The sequence below is a fragment of the Squalius cephalus genome, assembly GCF_949319135.1.
Source record: "Squalius cephalus genome assembly, chromosome: 3".
NCBI classification, from domain to species: Eukaryota; Metazoa; Chordata; class Actinopteri; order Cypriniformes; family Leuciscidae; genus Squalius; species Squalius cephalus.
The window spans coordinates 29,232,052-29,250,394 of record NC_137124.1 but is presented as its reverse complement, the minus strand read 5'-3'; the positions used below and the strand labels follow the sequence as shown (position 1 = coordinate 29,250,394).

General features: G+C 38.4%; 1 protein-coding gene across 1 annotated transcript; it reads right to left on the bottom strand.

The window, feature by feature from the left end:
• Nucleotides 1–4,820: 4,820 nt before the first annotated feature.
• Nucleotides 4,821–17,564, bottom strand: gpt2 (glutamic pyruvate transaminase (alanine aminotransferase) 2). Its single transcript, XM_079867065.1, has 11 exons — nt 16,961–17,564; nt 15,351–15,440; nt 11,734–11,842; nt 11,326–11,456; nt 10,986–11,229; nt 10,290–10,369; nt 9,503–9,639; nt 8,827–9,001; nt 8,483–8,638; nt 8,003–8,115; nt 4,821–6,372 (listed from the first exon to the last, which is right to left on the bottom strand). Exons 1-11 carry the CDS (start codon nt 17,267–17,269, stop codon nt 6,273–6,275), a joined length of 1,644 nt encoding a protein of 547 aa, XP_079723191.1. The 5' UTR covers nt 17,270–17,564; the 3' UTR covers nt 4,821–6,272.
• Nucleotides 17,565–18,343: the final 779 nt, after the last annotated feature.

Genomic DNA, 18,343 nt, shown 5'->3' with positions numbered 1-18,343 from the left:
GTTGAGAAATCCTAAAAGAAAGGAAAAGAAATGCCTCCATGGGACTTATTCACCAATCCATTTTTTTTTAGGTTTGTTTGTATCTGTACGCAATTTTACCACTTTATTTTATTTGTAGATTTGTTCTTTTTCTTTTCCTTTCTTTGATATTTTAAGAATTGGAACAAGAGACTATAAAATGTATAAAATAAGTGATTGTCATTTAAGCTTTGTATCAGCTGCTGTCACAATTGAGTGTGTTTTATGTTTTGAAATAGCTGAAATAAAATCAGTTGCTTATTGTCAGCTATCCAGGTGCATGTTGAACATTTTGGTCCCTTCACTGATTGAAACGTCTGTCAAGAGAAAGAGACATCATACACATTGAAATGAGTGGAGGAAAAAGCACCTTTAGGCTTATATCTTCTGTGAAAAAGTTTGAGTTGTTGAATAAAATGTCTTTCAATATCTCCTCAAAATAATCAGTCTTTGCTTTATTTGGTGCTTGAATCATTACTTGGGATTGTTTGCAGTTGTGTTACTTTTGACACAGACTTTAAAGTTAGCATGGCATTAAAGGGGTCATGAATTGAGAAATCAAATCTTTTGACATAAGCGGTCATTGTACTAAAAAAATATCCTGGAAGTTTCAGAACTCAACTTCCTCGTTAGTCCAAAAAAAGATTTTACTGAAATCAAGGACTGGTTTTGGATTTTGTCACATTATTGCGTCATAGTGTGACGAAAGAAAGCTTATGCAGAAGATCAACGCCTACTTCTCATCATTTCCTCTTTAGCCCCGCCCACCCATTGTGCATGTCATGCAGTAGTCAATAGAGGCAAACAGGATTACTCCGGCAACTAATGATATTATAAATGCCAAGTTGTGGAATAACATCTTTGCATTGCTTTCCTTGTGATACGAAAGCTGTTGTTCTTTCATTTGCTTCGGCATCTATGTGGTTAATACCTTATGGGATACAGAAAAAAGCACGTAGAGAATTCGTTGCTTTATGACATTCACTGTAATCCTGAATAAAAGCTTCAATAAGCCAGATATTCTGTTGTCATCAGCAAGACATTACAACACGTTTCATTTGATCATTTCAACAGACACTGCAGATGACAATGTGAACTATGAATTAAAGGCATGTGGCATGTGATGTGACACAATTCATAATTTACTCTTCATTCCGTTTACACGAAACACCGTAGGCGATGATAAGATTAAATGTTTCACATTGTTGGCAAATGTTTAAATTATGTAAGGAGAGATTTTTCAACATCAGAAGTTTTCAAAACAATTCTGCACGTGTAATGGCGAGGACGTTGAAAATTATTTGCAAAACTGTTACCCAATCATAACACTGGCGTTACTTCCAAGTCCTGAAAACGAGAGCAAATGGAGCTTACGTGTAGCTCCTCCTCTCTAGATCTCCAGCGAGGAGGAGCGAATGTAATTTGGGCCTAATGGGTGGAGCTAAAATATCCAACCCCTAACCCTGCCCCCAGCTCTATCCCTCCGCCCCCTTAGAGATCCAGAGAGGAGGAGCTGGTCGTCATTTGACTCTGCAGTGACTGAGCACCACTTGGAGACAACGGGGTGTTCGACCGTGTCAAAAACAGGATAGAAAGTAGCTTATCACTTCTGAATTAGGTTTTTTGATGTAAAATTCTTTCAGAGAACATTATAAAAAGAAATGCATTTCATGACCCCTTTAAAACCACGTTTATTCAGCATAATGTAAATCTAAAGCTATATAAAATACAATTTAATGTATTTCACAGATTGAGATTAAAAATGCATAATAGTGTTTACCATGTTGTTTACCAACCCGATATTATCAGCACTTCACTATTGGCGTTAATTTGTTCAAAAACGACTATGAAAGGTGTTTAAGATGGCAAAGCTGTCTAAACAGACTCTTATTCTTTTATCTGAAATGTGTTATCCTACGTGTGCTCTCTACTGACAGGTCCACGTGCCAAATTATAAAGTAGAGACATTTAACCACTCCAGAAATTGTCACTTAGGTTCACAAACCATACATGGGTTACATCTGAACTGACAGTGAACCCGCCAGAGCAGTTTAGGAAACACCTGTGCTGTGACCCAGAAGAAATGGTCTCGATTGCCCAGGAATGTCGCGTGCTGCCTGTGGTCTCAAAACATCCCGCGGATTTAAAATGGCGTAATTGGCTGCAAAGAACACCAGAGGGCAGTGCATCCTAACGTTACACCGTTGACTGCGACGGCTTCGTCTGCGAGTGTAGTCTCTGCAGGTCGGAGTAATGGCTGTGCAGCTGTGCCTTTACAGTTGGTCGAAAAAGCTGTCTGTTCCACACAAAGGCGGGCTATAAACTTAAAAGCTATTTAGTCCAGTCATTTTATGAAAAAGGTAGGACAAATTGTTACAGAACTCCTGTAAATATGTCCTGAGTAAAAAGCCCAGAAGAATCCCCTTATTAAGTAAAAAGTTTAACCTTTAGATATCACCATGAAAATACTGAGTTGATTACTTACATCAAGACAAACAAAAAAATGTATTACAAGTTTTTTTTTAATTGTTTGTTAACATGGACAGTCTCTGCAATAATAATTAATAAAGGCTGGTTTCTAAAGTACTTCTTCCTGCCTCTATGTATTAATGCTCAGGTGTAGCCTAAATGGGTTCCATTCACACCTTAACATTAAGTATTTTACAGTTATATGTCAACAAGACATTTACACCTGCGCCCGGTTGCATAAACATATAGCCACAATGTTAAGACGGTGTCTTAAAGGGATAGTTCACTTTGAAATTAAATTTTGGTATGTTTTAGCTTACCTCAAGGGCATCCAAGATGTAGGTGTCTTTGTTTCCGCAGTAGTTTCAATTTTGATATTTTTAGGTCAAACCGTTCTTGTCTGTCAGTCGTATAATGTAGGTCTGTGGTCACTGTCTCAAAGAGCATGCACAGAGAAGTCCAAATTAAACAATTCCCCATCGTAAGTACACATTGATGGCCTAAGACACGAAACGAGCGGTTTGTGTGAGAAAACGAACAGTATTTATATCGTTTTTACCTCTTGTACACTTTCCGGCGCTTGCGCAGACTAAGCCAGAACGCGCGCACACGTCACACACCAGGAAGCGCGCGCGCCCTCAGATCACTTGGACGTGGTTGTGTACAAGAGGTAAAAACGATATAAATACTGTTCGTTTTCTCACACAAACCGCTCGTTTCGTGTCTTAGGCCATCAATGTGTACTTACCATGGGGAATTGTTTAATTTGGACTTCTCTGTGCATGCTCTTTGAGGTGGTGACCATAACATGCATTATATGACTGACAGACAAGAACGGTTTGACCTAAAAATATCAAAATTGAAACTACTGCGGAAAAAAAGACACCTACATCTTGGATGCCCTTGAGGTAAGCTAAAACATACCAAAATTTAATTTCAAAGTGAACTATCCCTTTAAGACACCGTCTTAACATTGTGGCTATATGTTTATGCAACCGGGCGCAGGTGTAAATGTCTTGTTGAATCTTGTTGACATATAACTGTAAAATACTTAATGTTAAGGTGTGAATGGAACCCATTTAGGCTACACCTGAGCATTAATACATAGAGGCAGGAAGAAGTACTTTAGAAACCAGCCTTTATTAATTATTATTGCAGAGACTGTCCATGTTAACAAACAATTTAAAAAAAACTTGTAATACATTTTTTTGTTTGTCTTGATGTAAGTAATCATCTCAGTAATTTTCATGGTGATATCTAAAGGTTAAACTTTTTACCCTATTCACGTTAGAAAAAGAAAGAATAGGCGTATGAATAGGCTATATTTGGGTCTTTTTCAAAACTTTCCCCTAATGGGATTCTTCGGGACTTTTTTTTCCTTACTCAGGACATATTGAGGATACAAAATCAGTTGAGTTTGCTTCTGTTGCAATTTGCAAAGGTTGACCCCCATTTTGTCTTAAGATGACTGGACTAACTGGCCTACAGATTACAAGGAAGGGATAAATCCAACATAGACAATAGGTGTGTACCTTTTTGTCATAATCCTTTCAGCCCAAATCCCTTCTTTAATGCGATAATGATCCACCGCAATAATATAAATACTCAATATAAATAATCAAATAGTCAAAAAAATTCAAATTATTATATGAAGGATACAAAAGTCTCTTTTGAGTCTGCCTATGATTGCACATGATAGCAAAAAATGTTATAGAAGCAGTAATTTCTACTATTTTACTTGTAATACAACTCTGATTTACAATTGTATGTTTTTCTGTAGACTATTTTTACTAAAGGTGCATGTAAACTAAAAACATCGGTAACGCTTTAGTTTGGAGTCCAATTCTCACTATTAACTAGTTGTATGCATATTACTAGGATATTGGCTGTTTATTAGTACTTATAAAGCACATATTAATGCTTTATTCTGCATGACCTAGTTCTACATCCCTAATCCTACCCAATACCTAAACTTAACAACTACCTTACTAACTATTAATAAGCAGTAATTAGGAGTTTGATGAAAATAGTTAATAGTGAGAATTGGACCCTAATCTAAAGTGTGACCAAAACATCAGTGTTTTGCCTGATAAGGACTAATAGATATGGTTCATCTTAAGCAAAAGGTTAAAATTAGGCAATTTATCAAACACAATTCTATCCAATAAAACATTTGTTCATTTGTCAAGGAGAAGCTCCTTTCACCAATGAGAAACCTTTCGACACACCCATTTCTCCGACCTGGTGTACTTTTTTAATTTCATTTGTATGTTCTTGCGTTCTGACAGAACTGACATCTGAAAGCAGTGCTAAATGAGACAAAGAGACTTAAGTGATTAACAGTCTCCATAACTTTAATATTCAGTTGAAAATACTATATACAATGTGAAGGTTGGGCCAATTTCCAAAAATCTGTAAACAAAAAATACATACGAAACAAACAAGCTTTTTAAAAAATTCAATATTACAAGCTATTAATGCATGTAGGAAAACTCATTTCATTAAAAGTTCACAGGCATGAGTAAAGGCACCTCATATGAAGTGATAAGTTCAAAGAAATGCAAGAGTGCATTAACAATATTCATTCACCGTTAATGGCTTTGATGTGAAAGATGAGATGTCAGAAAGGGAAAATTTCAACTGATAAGTCAACTTTGGCACTAATATCTCCTAATGGCTGAAATTTAGGTAATACAACAGACTATCTAAAATGAACTGGCCTGTACCAAGAAGCAGGCTCACCTGGCTCGTGAAGTTTTAGATCAGTTTGTGCCAACTCTGTTTAATGCAGCAGGTAAATGGTCGAATTCCTCGTGTTTCGTAATCTCTAAATCTTCAGCAGAAGATAGAAGTGAACACTGACTCTCTCATGAGAAATTAATCGTTTCAAAGCATGTGATTGGATGTTCGCTACTGATGTCACAATTTGCACATGCTATGTAGTTATTCATGAACTCATGATCAGAGCCTGAGTTGACAGAGCAAGTTGATGATCAGCATCTTGGTACAGGATTTTGTTTACTAGTTTAAAATAACTTGCAACGCAAAAGCAGAGGAAATAAAATACATCAGTAAACGATTACAAGCCAGATATGCTCCATGTTTTCACCCTAGTCACAATCTTCCACAGAAGCTTGTCATTTTGTCAAATAAAATGTTTATGTACATTGCATGGCAATGAGTGCAACTAAAGATGAGGACAACAGAAACATCAAAAGAGTCCCTTCTTGTAAACTTACCAGAAACACTACCTTCAGTGTCATTCATATCTTTCATATAAGGTGCTGCAAAACAATTTCAACTGAGTGCATCTCAATCTTGTCAAACCTCATAATTCAGTTCCAGGTTTGGAAAGTTGTTAATAAATTATATTTGTAACTGAATCTCATGTATGATAGAGGGTGTCTATTAACCCAACACCCTGCTGCAGAATTGATGAATTAAAAGCAAATTTAAAAGGGAAAACGATTGATAATCTTGCTGAATCCCATTTTCTTTAATGGGCTGTGAAAATTAAACATTCAAACATCATGTTACATGTCTGACTAAACCGCTAATAGTTCCCCAAAACTCATCCAGAAACCATTTCCCAAAATTATTAGTATTTGTAAACAAGGCTGTATTTCTTGAAACTTCATTAAATCATGTTTCAAATGAAAAGAAAAAGAAAATTTGCAAGATACTTAACACTACCTTTACAGTTTAAATGTGCAGTTAGTGTGTTAAGTAGTGCTGGAGCACGCCAGCTTATGTTTTCCAAATCAGGACACATCTCCTCTCTGTAGCTACTCCAGAGCAGAATACTCTTTCAGGAAACTGATGTGGAAATCTCGCACTTTGCCAAGCAGTACCTTTAGCTTCTCTGTGGATGGCAAGATTGTCATCCTGAAACAAAGGCAAACATACCAAACATAAAGTACAAACAAGTAAAAGTGTTACTGGCTTAAAAATTATTAATAACACAGATGCCAGTAACTATACACAGGAAACAATATCACACAACACGTTATTTTGAGTATTGGGGGAAAGTGAATAGTTTTCAATAGAGCGATGTTTTTATCCTAAGGTTTAAAAACCAAAGTTGAAGTAACAATAAAACATGACATGTGTTAGTGTAAAATCTGAATGGTGACTGATTTACATTCAAATCGTAGTGATACCTGATACATGGACATGCATAGCAGCAAATTCAAAACTGCTTGCTTTTTAATTAATTTTTTTCAAGAAACAACTGGAATAGTTGCTAGTGTAGGGTTTGGGACTGTGCGCGTGCCATGAGCAAGACTGAATACCGTATTTTCCGAACTATAAGTGGCACTTTTTTTCATAGTTTGGCTGGTCCTGCAACTTATAGTCAGGTGCGACTTATATATCAAAATTAATTCATACTGACTGACATGAACCAAGAGAAAACATTACCATCTACAGCTGCGAGAGTACTCTATGCTGCTCCTGTGGCCTACCCACCTGAAAAAATTAACTGAAAACAACTGAAAAACTGTTTACTGAAACATTAACCTAAAGACGACTGAGAAAGCCTGAACACAAACAAAATGCCCCCAAAAAGAAAAAAATACCCATGTCTTCGGTGCTGATGCGGTGGTGACGCGTTCATGTAACATGTAAGGGTGGAGCTGCCAATAAAGCACCTAAAAGCTGTCACAAAGAACCGGCAAAAGTAATGATTATGAATATGTCAAATATTTGAATTGTTTACTAATAAACATGTGTTTTCTGTGTCAGTGTCGGCTGCAAAGATGAAGTTGACGATGCTGACTCGCGATCTTAAGTAGTGAACGCGCCAGAGAGAAATGCAGGAAATTTCATACAGATTACATAAGCAGAGAACAGTCTGTTTTCTTTCGTTTTGAATTGTTCTGTTTAAAAGTAGACATTTCAAGCTTTCTATACATGTCTCAGGTCTGTGAGGCAAGTAGGCTACCTTATACGCTGAGTTGTGGTTCATATATGAGACTAGCTCCAGTTCACACGCCGGCACCTCCGTGTCGTGATTATCTATTTTCTACTATATTTACTTCTTATTTATTAAATTGGCAATTGGTTGATGAAACATTGATTCAAATTAAGATACAATTAATACAAAATTAAATTAAATTTAAAGACAGGCTTTGTAATTTCTGTTTGAGGTCTCTGTGAAAGTTTTAAAACAGTCTTTTAGTGCCGCTTTCAGAGCACTCACGTCTGTAACGGAGAACTGTCCCATCCGTAACGTTTTTTTTGTGAAATAAATTTCTAAATAAATGTGACTTATATATGTTTTTTTCCTCTTCATGACGCATTTTTTGACTGATGCGACTTAAACTCCGGAGCAACTTATAGTCTGGAAAATACGATACTCACATGACAGGTGAAAATAAACGAAACAAACAGATGCACTGAGTGCCCATGACAAAAATAACACATTTAAAATGGTGTACTTCCAGGGGGTCATGTCAAGAAAACCTGATATCAGATCAAATGTTTGCATCTGTTTGAATAACAAGAGCAAGTTTACCTGAAATGATATGTTCCTTCTTTCTGTCCAAAGCCACTACCAGGAACAACACAGATCCCCTTCTCCTCCAGCAACCTCAGGCAGTACAGCATGTCAGGCTGCATTCCTAGAGCCTGCCGAACCAAATCAGTCAGATTTGACACATACAGCCCCTCAGTGACAGCTCACACCTTTAATTTCTTCAAGTTTTCGAGTTGCAGAACACAGGTTTCATCCGAGTATGATTCAGTAACAAAACGTCACTCTTAAACAGAATAATATTTATACAGTTGGATTTAGTTAACCATTTGAGTAAGATTACTGGGCAGACTATGCTGAACTAGTAATACTAGTTGCACCCTTCCTAATCAGATAACACAAGTTTTAAGAGTTTGAACAATGTGCAGTGCCGTAGAAACTAACAGACACCAAGAATCATGGTTCTAAAAGCAATAATACTCCACCAGAGAGCTCAAGTTCTGCTAAAGTAGGAGCACTTGCCTTGGCTTCCTCCACTGCCTTAGGAGGGATAAAGATGCGAGGAAAGGCGTACATGGCCCCCTGGACGGGATTACACTTGATTCCTGGAACAGCATTCAGGATCTGCTCAGTTAGCTTAGCTTTTTCTGCTAAAGCACCCAGCACTGATGATTTCTCCTGATAGAGATCAGACACCCAGTCAAAACCAAACCTAGAAATTATTTTGGACTGTTCATGTAATAACAGGTTACTGATGCATAACATTTACATGTTTGCATACTTAAAACAACATAAACAATGAAATTAATGTCAGTGTCAGCACACAATGTGCTTTACTTCACCAGACACTAGACTACACGACTGACCTGGTGGAACTGTTTGAACGAGGGCTCGTCTGGTTGTGGAGGGTTGACAATGACATCCATTGCAGCCTGGCCAGCCAGGGGGGGGCACAGTCGAACTGATAATAGCTTTACCAGCTGGACCTTGACCTCAGGATCCATGTTGATCACCTCCATATATCCACCCCTGAAGCCACACCTGTGGAAGGACATGGACATGGTCACATGAGTTCCCTAAATTGACGGACAAGGCTGCCACATTTATTAGCCAAAACATAAATATCTGTAGTCATGTCAAAAAAAAAAAAGTCAGCCAACCAGTCAGCCAACATTCGGCATGAATAACTTTTAACTTGGTTTTGAACAACCAGTCTCAGTTAGAGGAACGAGTTTTAACAAAGATTACATTTAATGCAACAATGCCTCAGGCCAAGCCACTGGACTGCCTATAAAACTCCACCAGTCCAAGCCTTCCTTACAAATACCAATAACTTGTCACTGAAGGTGGTAGATCTTTTCACATCGCATCTATTTAAAATGGCAAATTACAAAGCCAGACGATGTCTAAATATGTTTCAGGATACTGCGGTTATGTCATGTGAAAGCGTGTGAAGGGTCAGTGAAAGCCGATATTAAGGAGGCCATCTCGAATTAAGGCACATGCTGACCCTTGTGAAGGTACAAGGATAGGAACACTCACTCTCCCGTGTAGCCCTTGGAAGTGGAATGGAAGGAGGCGAGCTCCACACTGTTGAAGTATTCAGGACCCATCTCATATAGCACCTTCTTGAAGGAGTGGAACTGACAGTCAGGAGCGTACACATTGTCCTGATACACCTGCCAGCAACAGCACAAACCAACACTGAGAACACAATTGTCAAGGGCAAGTCAAAGGCACACATACTTTCAAATTGTTTCACACTTAAATATACACTAATTTTCAAACTTTTGCAGTCTGTAAGATTTTTGAAAGAAGTCTCTTATACTCATCAAGACAGTATTTATTTGATCAAAACACAGTAAAAACAGCAATATTGTGAAATATAAATTACTTTTATTTTATTTTATTTATTTTAATACATTTAAAAATGTAATTTATTCCAGTGATGGTCAAGCTGAATTTTCAGCAACATTACCCCAGTCTTCAGCATCACATGATCCTTCAGAAATCATTCTAATATGCTGATTTGCTGCTCAAGAAACTTTTCTTATTATTTCTACACTTTTGTGTAAACCATGATACATTTTTCAAGATTATTTGATGAATAGAAGGTTAAAAAGGTTTAAAATATATATTTTTTGTAACATTATAAAATATCTAACTGTAATTTTTTATCAATTTAATGCACCTTGCTGAATTAAAGTTAATTTATTTTCTTTTTTTTTAATCTTACTGATCCCAAACTTTTAAACGTTTAAACTTCTACTTCTAGCTTAACTAAAAGACTTTCCAATTCAAATGATGAAAGCAAAAGAGCACATCTTACCTCGTCTGACATAACAAAGAGATTCTCCTCGTAAGCAAAGTGCAAGACTTCTTCAATGCATTTTTTACTCTGGACCTGACCTGTAAAGGGTAAAGCGAGATAAAGCAAGGGGGATCATGACAGAATTTAAAGAGATAGTTCCCCTAAATATAATTTGCATCTACATCAAACCTAGCATGATGCATCTTGAAATGGCACATTTTAATAAAGAGTCATCAGATTTTGTCTAATCAGCTAAAGCTGTGTGTGAAATCAGTAAATTGGTCACTCATTTATTATTTCCTATACAGTGAATGGCACAGGGTACAGGGAATAGGTTGTGTAAATATGCTTTCCATCAAAGTGAAACACCTGGTTTTGCATCAGCATGACTTGAAATACCACAGTAGTACACATCACTCCAGACAGAGACAAGAATAGCACAAGCTGGAGCAACATATTCTAGAGAACATATTCTATATTCCACATGCGAGTTTCAGTTTCTGTCCCTCACACAAAGTGATCAGCTTCAGAAGACTTAGAATATTGCATCATATGTATGTAATATTAGATCTCATCAGCATCATCCCCAATCACAAGGGATCATGACTGGAAAAATAGCACATGTTCTTCTTTCAACGGCACATGCTATTGGATCCAAACAGCCACAAGGGCATTGTTTCCTAGCACACAAGAATAGCTTTACAATTTACATACCAGTAGGATTGCCAGGGTTTATGATGCAAATGACTCGGGGTTGGCAGTGCTGTTTGGCAGCCTGATAGGCTCTGTAAAGTTCATTTATGTCCAGGGCCCAGCAGTTGTCCTCATCCAAGTAGTAGTTGACCTGTACTGCATCCATCTCTGAGATTGCAGCGGAGTAAAGTGGGTACTGAGGAATGGGAATCATCACACCTGTCCGAGAAGAGTCTTTCCCAGACACCAGCAGCCGCAGAATAGTCTTAAAAAAAATAAAAGTTTGGGTTTGTTGGTATCGCATGCCAAGTAAGCACTCTAGGTCAAGTCTCTGATTGATTGTAAATATACAATTAATTACCATAATGCCATCACTAGCTCCAGTGGTGAGGTAAATGTTTTCCCAGTTTGAAGGAACTCCATCTCTCTGCTCTATGAATGCGGCAATGTCTTTGCGGATGTACTCTATACCCTGGCTTGCACTATATGACCCTGCGACAGAAACGCATGCGTTAGCACAGTAGCTCTTAGGCTACTACTGCAAAACAACACTGAATAGAACAGAGTGTTGCAATACAGGGCTATTGTTCCCCAGCTTCGTGAGAACTGCATGATCTGCAATAACAAAGCATCATGCATGCCTTCCAATCGCTACAGAGCCATGTTGTAAACAGTTCTATATTTTAACTTGATCTTAACTATTTGATTCAATGTCAAGGTCTTAACCAGTTTCAACAACACGTCCTCAAAGGAAAAAACGCACACACACCGAGACTGTATCCTCCGCAGCCCTGCAGGATACGCCGTGCTCTCCATTTCGCATCCTCTGGGAAACTGGGGCTGTCCATCAGCTCAGGGAACGTGCAGAGAGCCACCACCTGCACAAATGAACAAATGCAGATAAAACACTCTGTTATTTGTCTGTAGTCAGTAAGTTGCGTGATGTTATATTGCCACTTTAAAATGTATTGTGTTCAAGTGTAAGAGCAAACACAGGCAAAGTACAGCCGACGTATTTCCACTAAACTCTCAATTCTACGAGCAATATTTCTAACTGTCGATCACAAGAAATTAGTTTATAACAAAACGGTATAGTAGGCACATATACATTTTAGTATATTATATTAAAACATAATGATTTAATGAGTTTCCAAAAGCTTTAAACATCTTTAAAGTAAAGGTGGATCGTATCAATGTTGCTTTGTCCTGTTGTGGGACACGCCCTCAAGATTTAATTCTAACAATTTCCATACACTGCATTACACTGAAAGTTGTGGTGGCCACTGATGCTAAATGGAGAAGAGATGGTTGCAATCAATGATAATAATGATAATAAAATATTGAAAACAATTGATTGCAGCTGATTGGATGGGATTTCAGTTCTGATTCTGGCAATATTTCAATATGTATTGTGTTGCAAGGAGAGCATTTTGTTTCAATGATTATTCATTATTTATTCACATTCAATTGGTATATAGGAAAATGTGTTTGTGTGACTTTGTATGCACACTGAATGGGGATCAGAATTTTGAGCAGGAACTTTGTTGGCTGGTGGAATCCAGTCCCTCCCAAGTTTCCAAGCCATAATAACCCATTCAGGTCAGAGGCAGCTTCCCTTTGTCTCCCTTTTCTTCAATGTTGACATTAGCTTGAAAATCATATGACCACACTGACCAGAGACTATTGCCACGTCCCAATTCGCAATAGTATCGTCCTAAATGGTATTCAAAATTAGATTTAGTACGTCCCAAATCTCAGTATGTTGAAGTGAGTATTCCAAAGATACCCGGATGGTCTACCTTTCCCCTTTTTTAAATTAAATTGAATGTGGAGGATTTTAACTGACACAAAATGATTGACAGGGCAGTTTAAACGGAGAGAGGATACATAGAACTAATATGATTCAAAGCTTGCCTACTATTCTGCTTCACACTCAAAACGTATGTACTTATTCTTCACAAAAACAGTACATACTTTAAGAGCATAGTATAAGGGGGTGAATTGGGATGCAACATATGACTATCATGCTAGCATGAAAAGCTGTAGGGCTGAACAATATCGACATTATCGAAATATCGCAAATGTATATATCGCGATATGCATATCGCAATGGCTTGCAATAACTAGGGTCATGAACAAAAGACAAAGAGAAAATCACTCACTGCTCTTGGCTGAATAACTTTTGTAGCTTTAATAAAGAATCAATATATATTTAATTCATACAGTGAAAACTAAGCAGTGTTTTATTTTTACATTCGAGAATTCAGTTTTTGTTGTTAAATAAACCTAATGTAGGCTAACCGTGGTTTACACTGATGTTAAAATAACACTTCTTATACTACAGTAAAACACTGCTGTTCACTTTCAGAAGTTGTAGGGATGTTTTCTTGTCACAAAAAGAATGTGAAACAGAAGAGTACATTTTAAATATATTTTAAAGATAATTTAAGTTTATTTTACACACTTTAAGCATTATCGTATCACATATCGAATATCGCATTATTTAATGAGTTATCGCATTTTTCTTCAATATCGTGCAGCCCTAAAAAGCTGTGTCCTGTTGGTTCAAGCTGCAGTTCCAGGCCATCACAGAAGCTTTTGTTCAGCTCATAAAGAAAGGCCAGATCGACTCTGACTGAACTAGGCCAATAATAAGAGACTGTCTTCCACTGGAATGTACAGTGTGTTCCAAAACTGTGAGTGGTCAACAAAAGCTGCTTTTCTTTCAAGCCACTGGAATCAGACCCCTCATTAACCTGAATAAGCATGTTCATGCTTCAAAGGTCTAAGATTAATCTTGTTTCTAAGGGTGCTTTCACACTAGCACTTCTGGTGCACACCCGGGTTCGATTGACGTAAGAGTTCAGTTCAGTTTAGTTGGATGACGTGAACGTTTTTTTTTCCGAATCGCGAACCGTACCCGAGTCCACCTAAAAAGCTTGGTCTGGGGTATGGTTCATGTGAACTCCAGTACGGTTCGCTGCTGATTTGAATGCAATCGTACTAAATTGCAGAAGTGAACCACTATTGAGGATGTAGGATTTGATAAAACTGTGTGTTTGTGTGCATGTCCTCACTCACTTTCCTGACAAGTGTGACTGACTCACTGCAAGCAGAGAGAATGTAGATCTAATTTCTACTCGCCTTCAGCAGAAATGGACTCCCGCATTCTTTAGAAAGTTTGCAGTACATTCGATGCAGAAAGACACAAGTGCTGTTATGTGCTGACGCTTTGAAAACAAAACATAAAAGTGAGGCGAGCAATGCTATGTATTTTGCCGGCTTCTCCTGCGTAGTCCTTACCAAGCAACAGGGGTAACAGCTGCTGCATTGATGCAAACGCACCACGGTTCAGACCTACATAATATAATGTGAATACAATCAAAGTCCTTTTAGGCAAGTCGTGCCACTCGGCCGCCATCTTGGCAACGCCTCCGGGCAGCTATTTCGGACTAACAAGACCAGGCTCCTATCTAAATGAATGGGCAGAGAGTCAGAACTGCACTTTGCACTGGTCACCGGGACATAAAACTGCATGTATAGAAACAGCAGTAAAATATGATAAAAATCGCTGAAAAAGTTTGATGACTTTGCCCCAAAATAAGGTTTAAAACGCCTTTTTCCCCACAGGTTATACTTTTACTACGCATGCGCAAGGGTTCACGTTCACGACACCAACTTAATTTACGTCTCTATCCAGAATGCCGGTGTTGTGCCAGCACTTAAACAATTACATGTATTTAAATGTCTGAAACCTAAAATAAACATTATGTGGTTAAAAACACTGAACAGTTGTGATATAGCCTATGACAAGTGCTGAGCGCGTCCGTCTTTGGCTCAGCGCCAGCCACAGCGCGAAAGCACAGGTTGAATATGGCAGTTATGTCACGTCACTGTACATTCGCTCCTTAGTGGTCAGCTGCTGACTGTTAAAAGCAGATGATTGGCTTTCCAGCGGGAGGGGCGGGACATGTGCATACAGCCGCTATCTTTGCCGTTACGGGTTTTCCTTATATAGTTGTATTGAGGATTGAGGAAGTGGCATGTCTCTTATATAAATTGTCTCTGATACAATCAAGTGGGGGCAGGGGGAGAGGGGGGCAATCGAACTCGCATTCGGACCAGGCAGGCAATCAAACAAAGTGTGAACGCACCCTAAGATACCAATATTACCAATACTGAAGAGTCGTGTAGTTGTAGAGAGACGTAGTTTCAGAAGCATTAATGTTAATGCTTTAATGTTTTGCTACATGTTGGCACAGTCAACAGTTCAGAGGAATTAAATATGCAGGTTTTAATAGTTTGCTCAATTCAATGCCAAAACAATTTCATTAGAGATGAAGACTGTCTCTTTAAGACTAGAAAAATGTATGCATTTGTGGTTACCTGTCTAAGGAAGGTGATTGGTTGCTGTCCCATGGCATGTGCGTCACCGATGTTGGCTTTGATGACCTCAGAGAAGGGTTTCGTACCACCCTATAAGAGAGTAAGAGAGGAGCCCACTGTATGAACAATGCTTCTAAAATGCCACAAGTCTTGCCTAGAATCCATGTTCCAGAGCACACACTAAACAGACCTGACCTGACATGCACCAAACAGCTTTAGGGAAATGATCATGTCTGCCAAACTGCAGTGAAAGCAGATGTTTGTCTGGACATGCATAATAAAGTTTGTTGTTGGAAAATAGATCCAACAACAGGCTATGCTACATTCACAGAAAACTGTAATATTGTGATTGTGAAATCAGGCTCAATATTATGAACAAATATTATATCTTGTATTTATATAATTATATCTATAATTATGTCATCTACAGACATAAATTATAATTTTCCTGTCACTTTCAATGTCTTGGATTTTACGTCACTGTAGTCCTCATTCAAGTTCAACCGTCAATGAAGGACACGTTATGCCTTGTCAAAGGTCCAGAAAAGACACCTGTTCATGGGATATAAATATAGCTCTCTTCCGAAGTGCTCGCCTGTCATTGCTGAGCATGAAAGCTCAAACTAACTTCTACATCATAGTAAAGAGTTACATAATATTCCTGCTGAATGGTCAGCTTCACAGCAATCAGACACCTTTGTTGCATTGCTTTGATAATGGCACTGCAAGACGGTCAGAAAGTGGACTGAACGCCCTATTCCATTCAAAGCAACCATCATGGACACAAGAAGAAAGGCAAGGAGAAAAAATCTAAATGAGCAACCTCAAGGCATGAAGGGCGGATCATTTTGTACGTTACTTCCAACCACAGAGTACATTTGGTATGAAAAGAAGTATCCACCAAGGGGTGTCTTCAGATCAATTGAGAGACTAATGCTGTATTTCACATAGTATTATAAACTACAAATGCAAGTTCTGTCTGTTTTATTTATTTACATGTGTGAATAATGACTATTTCAAGATAGCTGGTGTAAATGGCCAAGGCTGCATTTCTCAAAAGCATTGTGGCAATGCTTCTACAATCTACTTGGGTTTTCTATGCTTTTGGGAAATGTAGCCAGGTCATTTACACCAGCTATCTTGAAATCCAGAGCGGTTTCTGGTTTATTCCTTTGAAAAAAGGTGTGTGTCAAATCTCCAGAAATGGAAGCATGTTAAAAACAATATTCAAACAACAACAACCACAACTTATACATATAATATTTAAAGGCTCTATTATATGAGGCGGAGTAATCTTAAAAAAAACATAATCACTTCATATCAGTAGTCAGATTAGTGACTAATGAGAAACACAAATAGGTCTAGGCACTCGCGTGAAAAAAGAAAAGTTTATTGAAAACTTAAAATATTTAACTATTGTTAGCAACTTTCTTTTGGGTCTAACAGAACAATTTAGACTGTATTTTGCAATTGGTTACAATTGTGCAAAGAAATAAAACCTCCTTTCACTTTTCATATATATATATACAATCACATTTACAAACATGTAGCTCTTGGATGCTGTACTTGGGAGCATTAAGCGTAAAATGGGTATTTAAACATTTTCTCACCTCCTCCAAGCATCTCTCAATCTCTCCAGCTTTGATGACTATGGGTCCTCTCACGGCGTACTCCACAGCCTTCACCTGCGGGTTCAGTGTGTCCATAGTCAGACTCTTCTCCCGCAGCTTTCCGTCCAGGCGCCCAGCAGACACTTGAGCCTCGGCGGTGCTGAAGCGCATCTGACCGTACTTCTCCACGGACGGACCTTGAGATTTGTGTCTCACCCCGGTAAGAGATGATGTTAGTGTCAATGGGGTAAACTGATCGAGAGCTCCGGCGATCAGTGACCGAGCTGCCAGTAACTGCAAGCGATACATGTCGGCAGATTGAGGAAGTCGAGTCTGTCCGGTGGCCCTTTCAAAAGCTCGAAACAAGGATGCGCGTGAAGGGACGCAACTTTAAAAGATACTGTAACCGTCGTTTAACCGCCAGTTAGGACAATTACAGGACAAAATTGACGAATAAAAAAACAAAATCACTTCAGCAAATGTATCTTCTGTACAAGGCCGATCAGCATTCTCAAGTGCTTGACTGTATTACGCTCAGAATCCCCTCTTCACTTCTCGCCTACTATCATCCACCCGCCAATCTTTATGCGCTCTCTTTCAGCGCGATCATGTTTCTGTTCGTTGGGGGTTGTAGTTCTCACGCTGCCTACCCTGCACCATTCAAAGCTCAAAATAAAACTACAATACCCGGCGCTGTATGGTTTAGCGCAGCCGGTGGATGAGTATGAGGGGAGGAGACTTTCCGACTGTCACAGAGGGCCAAAATTTCATCAGAACACACACACACACACACACACACGCACACGAGAGCAGGCCATTTAAACCTGCCATTTCAGATGACATGTGACATGTCTGGTCATTAAAAAACTGTTTTCAGCTATCTTTTTAACGATTTTCTCAAACATTTGGGTAGACCATAGTTTTGGTAGCAAAAGGAGAATAAAGGTGAATAAGACCGACCTCAGATTTTCTAATATTCCGACCAGTGTCAATAAACACGAAATGATCTTCTTGTTTACGTCTTTTGTATTTCATCACATTGAAATGGTGAGAGCAGAAGCTAAGCATTCTCACAATGTGTCATATTACTCGAAACATATTGGGGGTCGCTTGGGGTCAATCATTGTTTAGAATTAAAGAAAAAGAGCAAGAATGTGTTATTTGACCCACTAGATTTTTTTTTTATTCTGTGTTTACAAGTGTCACTACAAGTGTTTCTTGTAGTGACAATTAAAGGGGTTAGGCCTATTAGTCGATTAATACTTCATTGAATAATCAGGACAGGAGTAATAGAGATCATATAATTGCACAGAGACCAGTCACAATAATAGATAATAAATATAGCATCATACCCACGTAAGATGGCTAGAATAAAGCTTGTTC

Coding starts and splice junctions, on each gene's coding strand:
- gpt2 (XM_079867065.1), bottom strand. CDS start 17,269: ATGTATCGCTTGCAGTTACTGGCAGCTCGGTCACTGATCGCCGGAGCT. Junction 11,457..11,733: donor CTGCGGAGGATACAGTCTCG/GTGTGTGTGCGT, acceptor TTTCTGTCGCAG/GGTCATATAGTGCAAGCCAG. Junction 9,002..9,502: donor TCCAAGGGCTACACGGGAGA/GTGAGTGTTCCT, acceptor GTCCTTCCACAG/GTGTGGCTTCAGGGGTGGAT.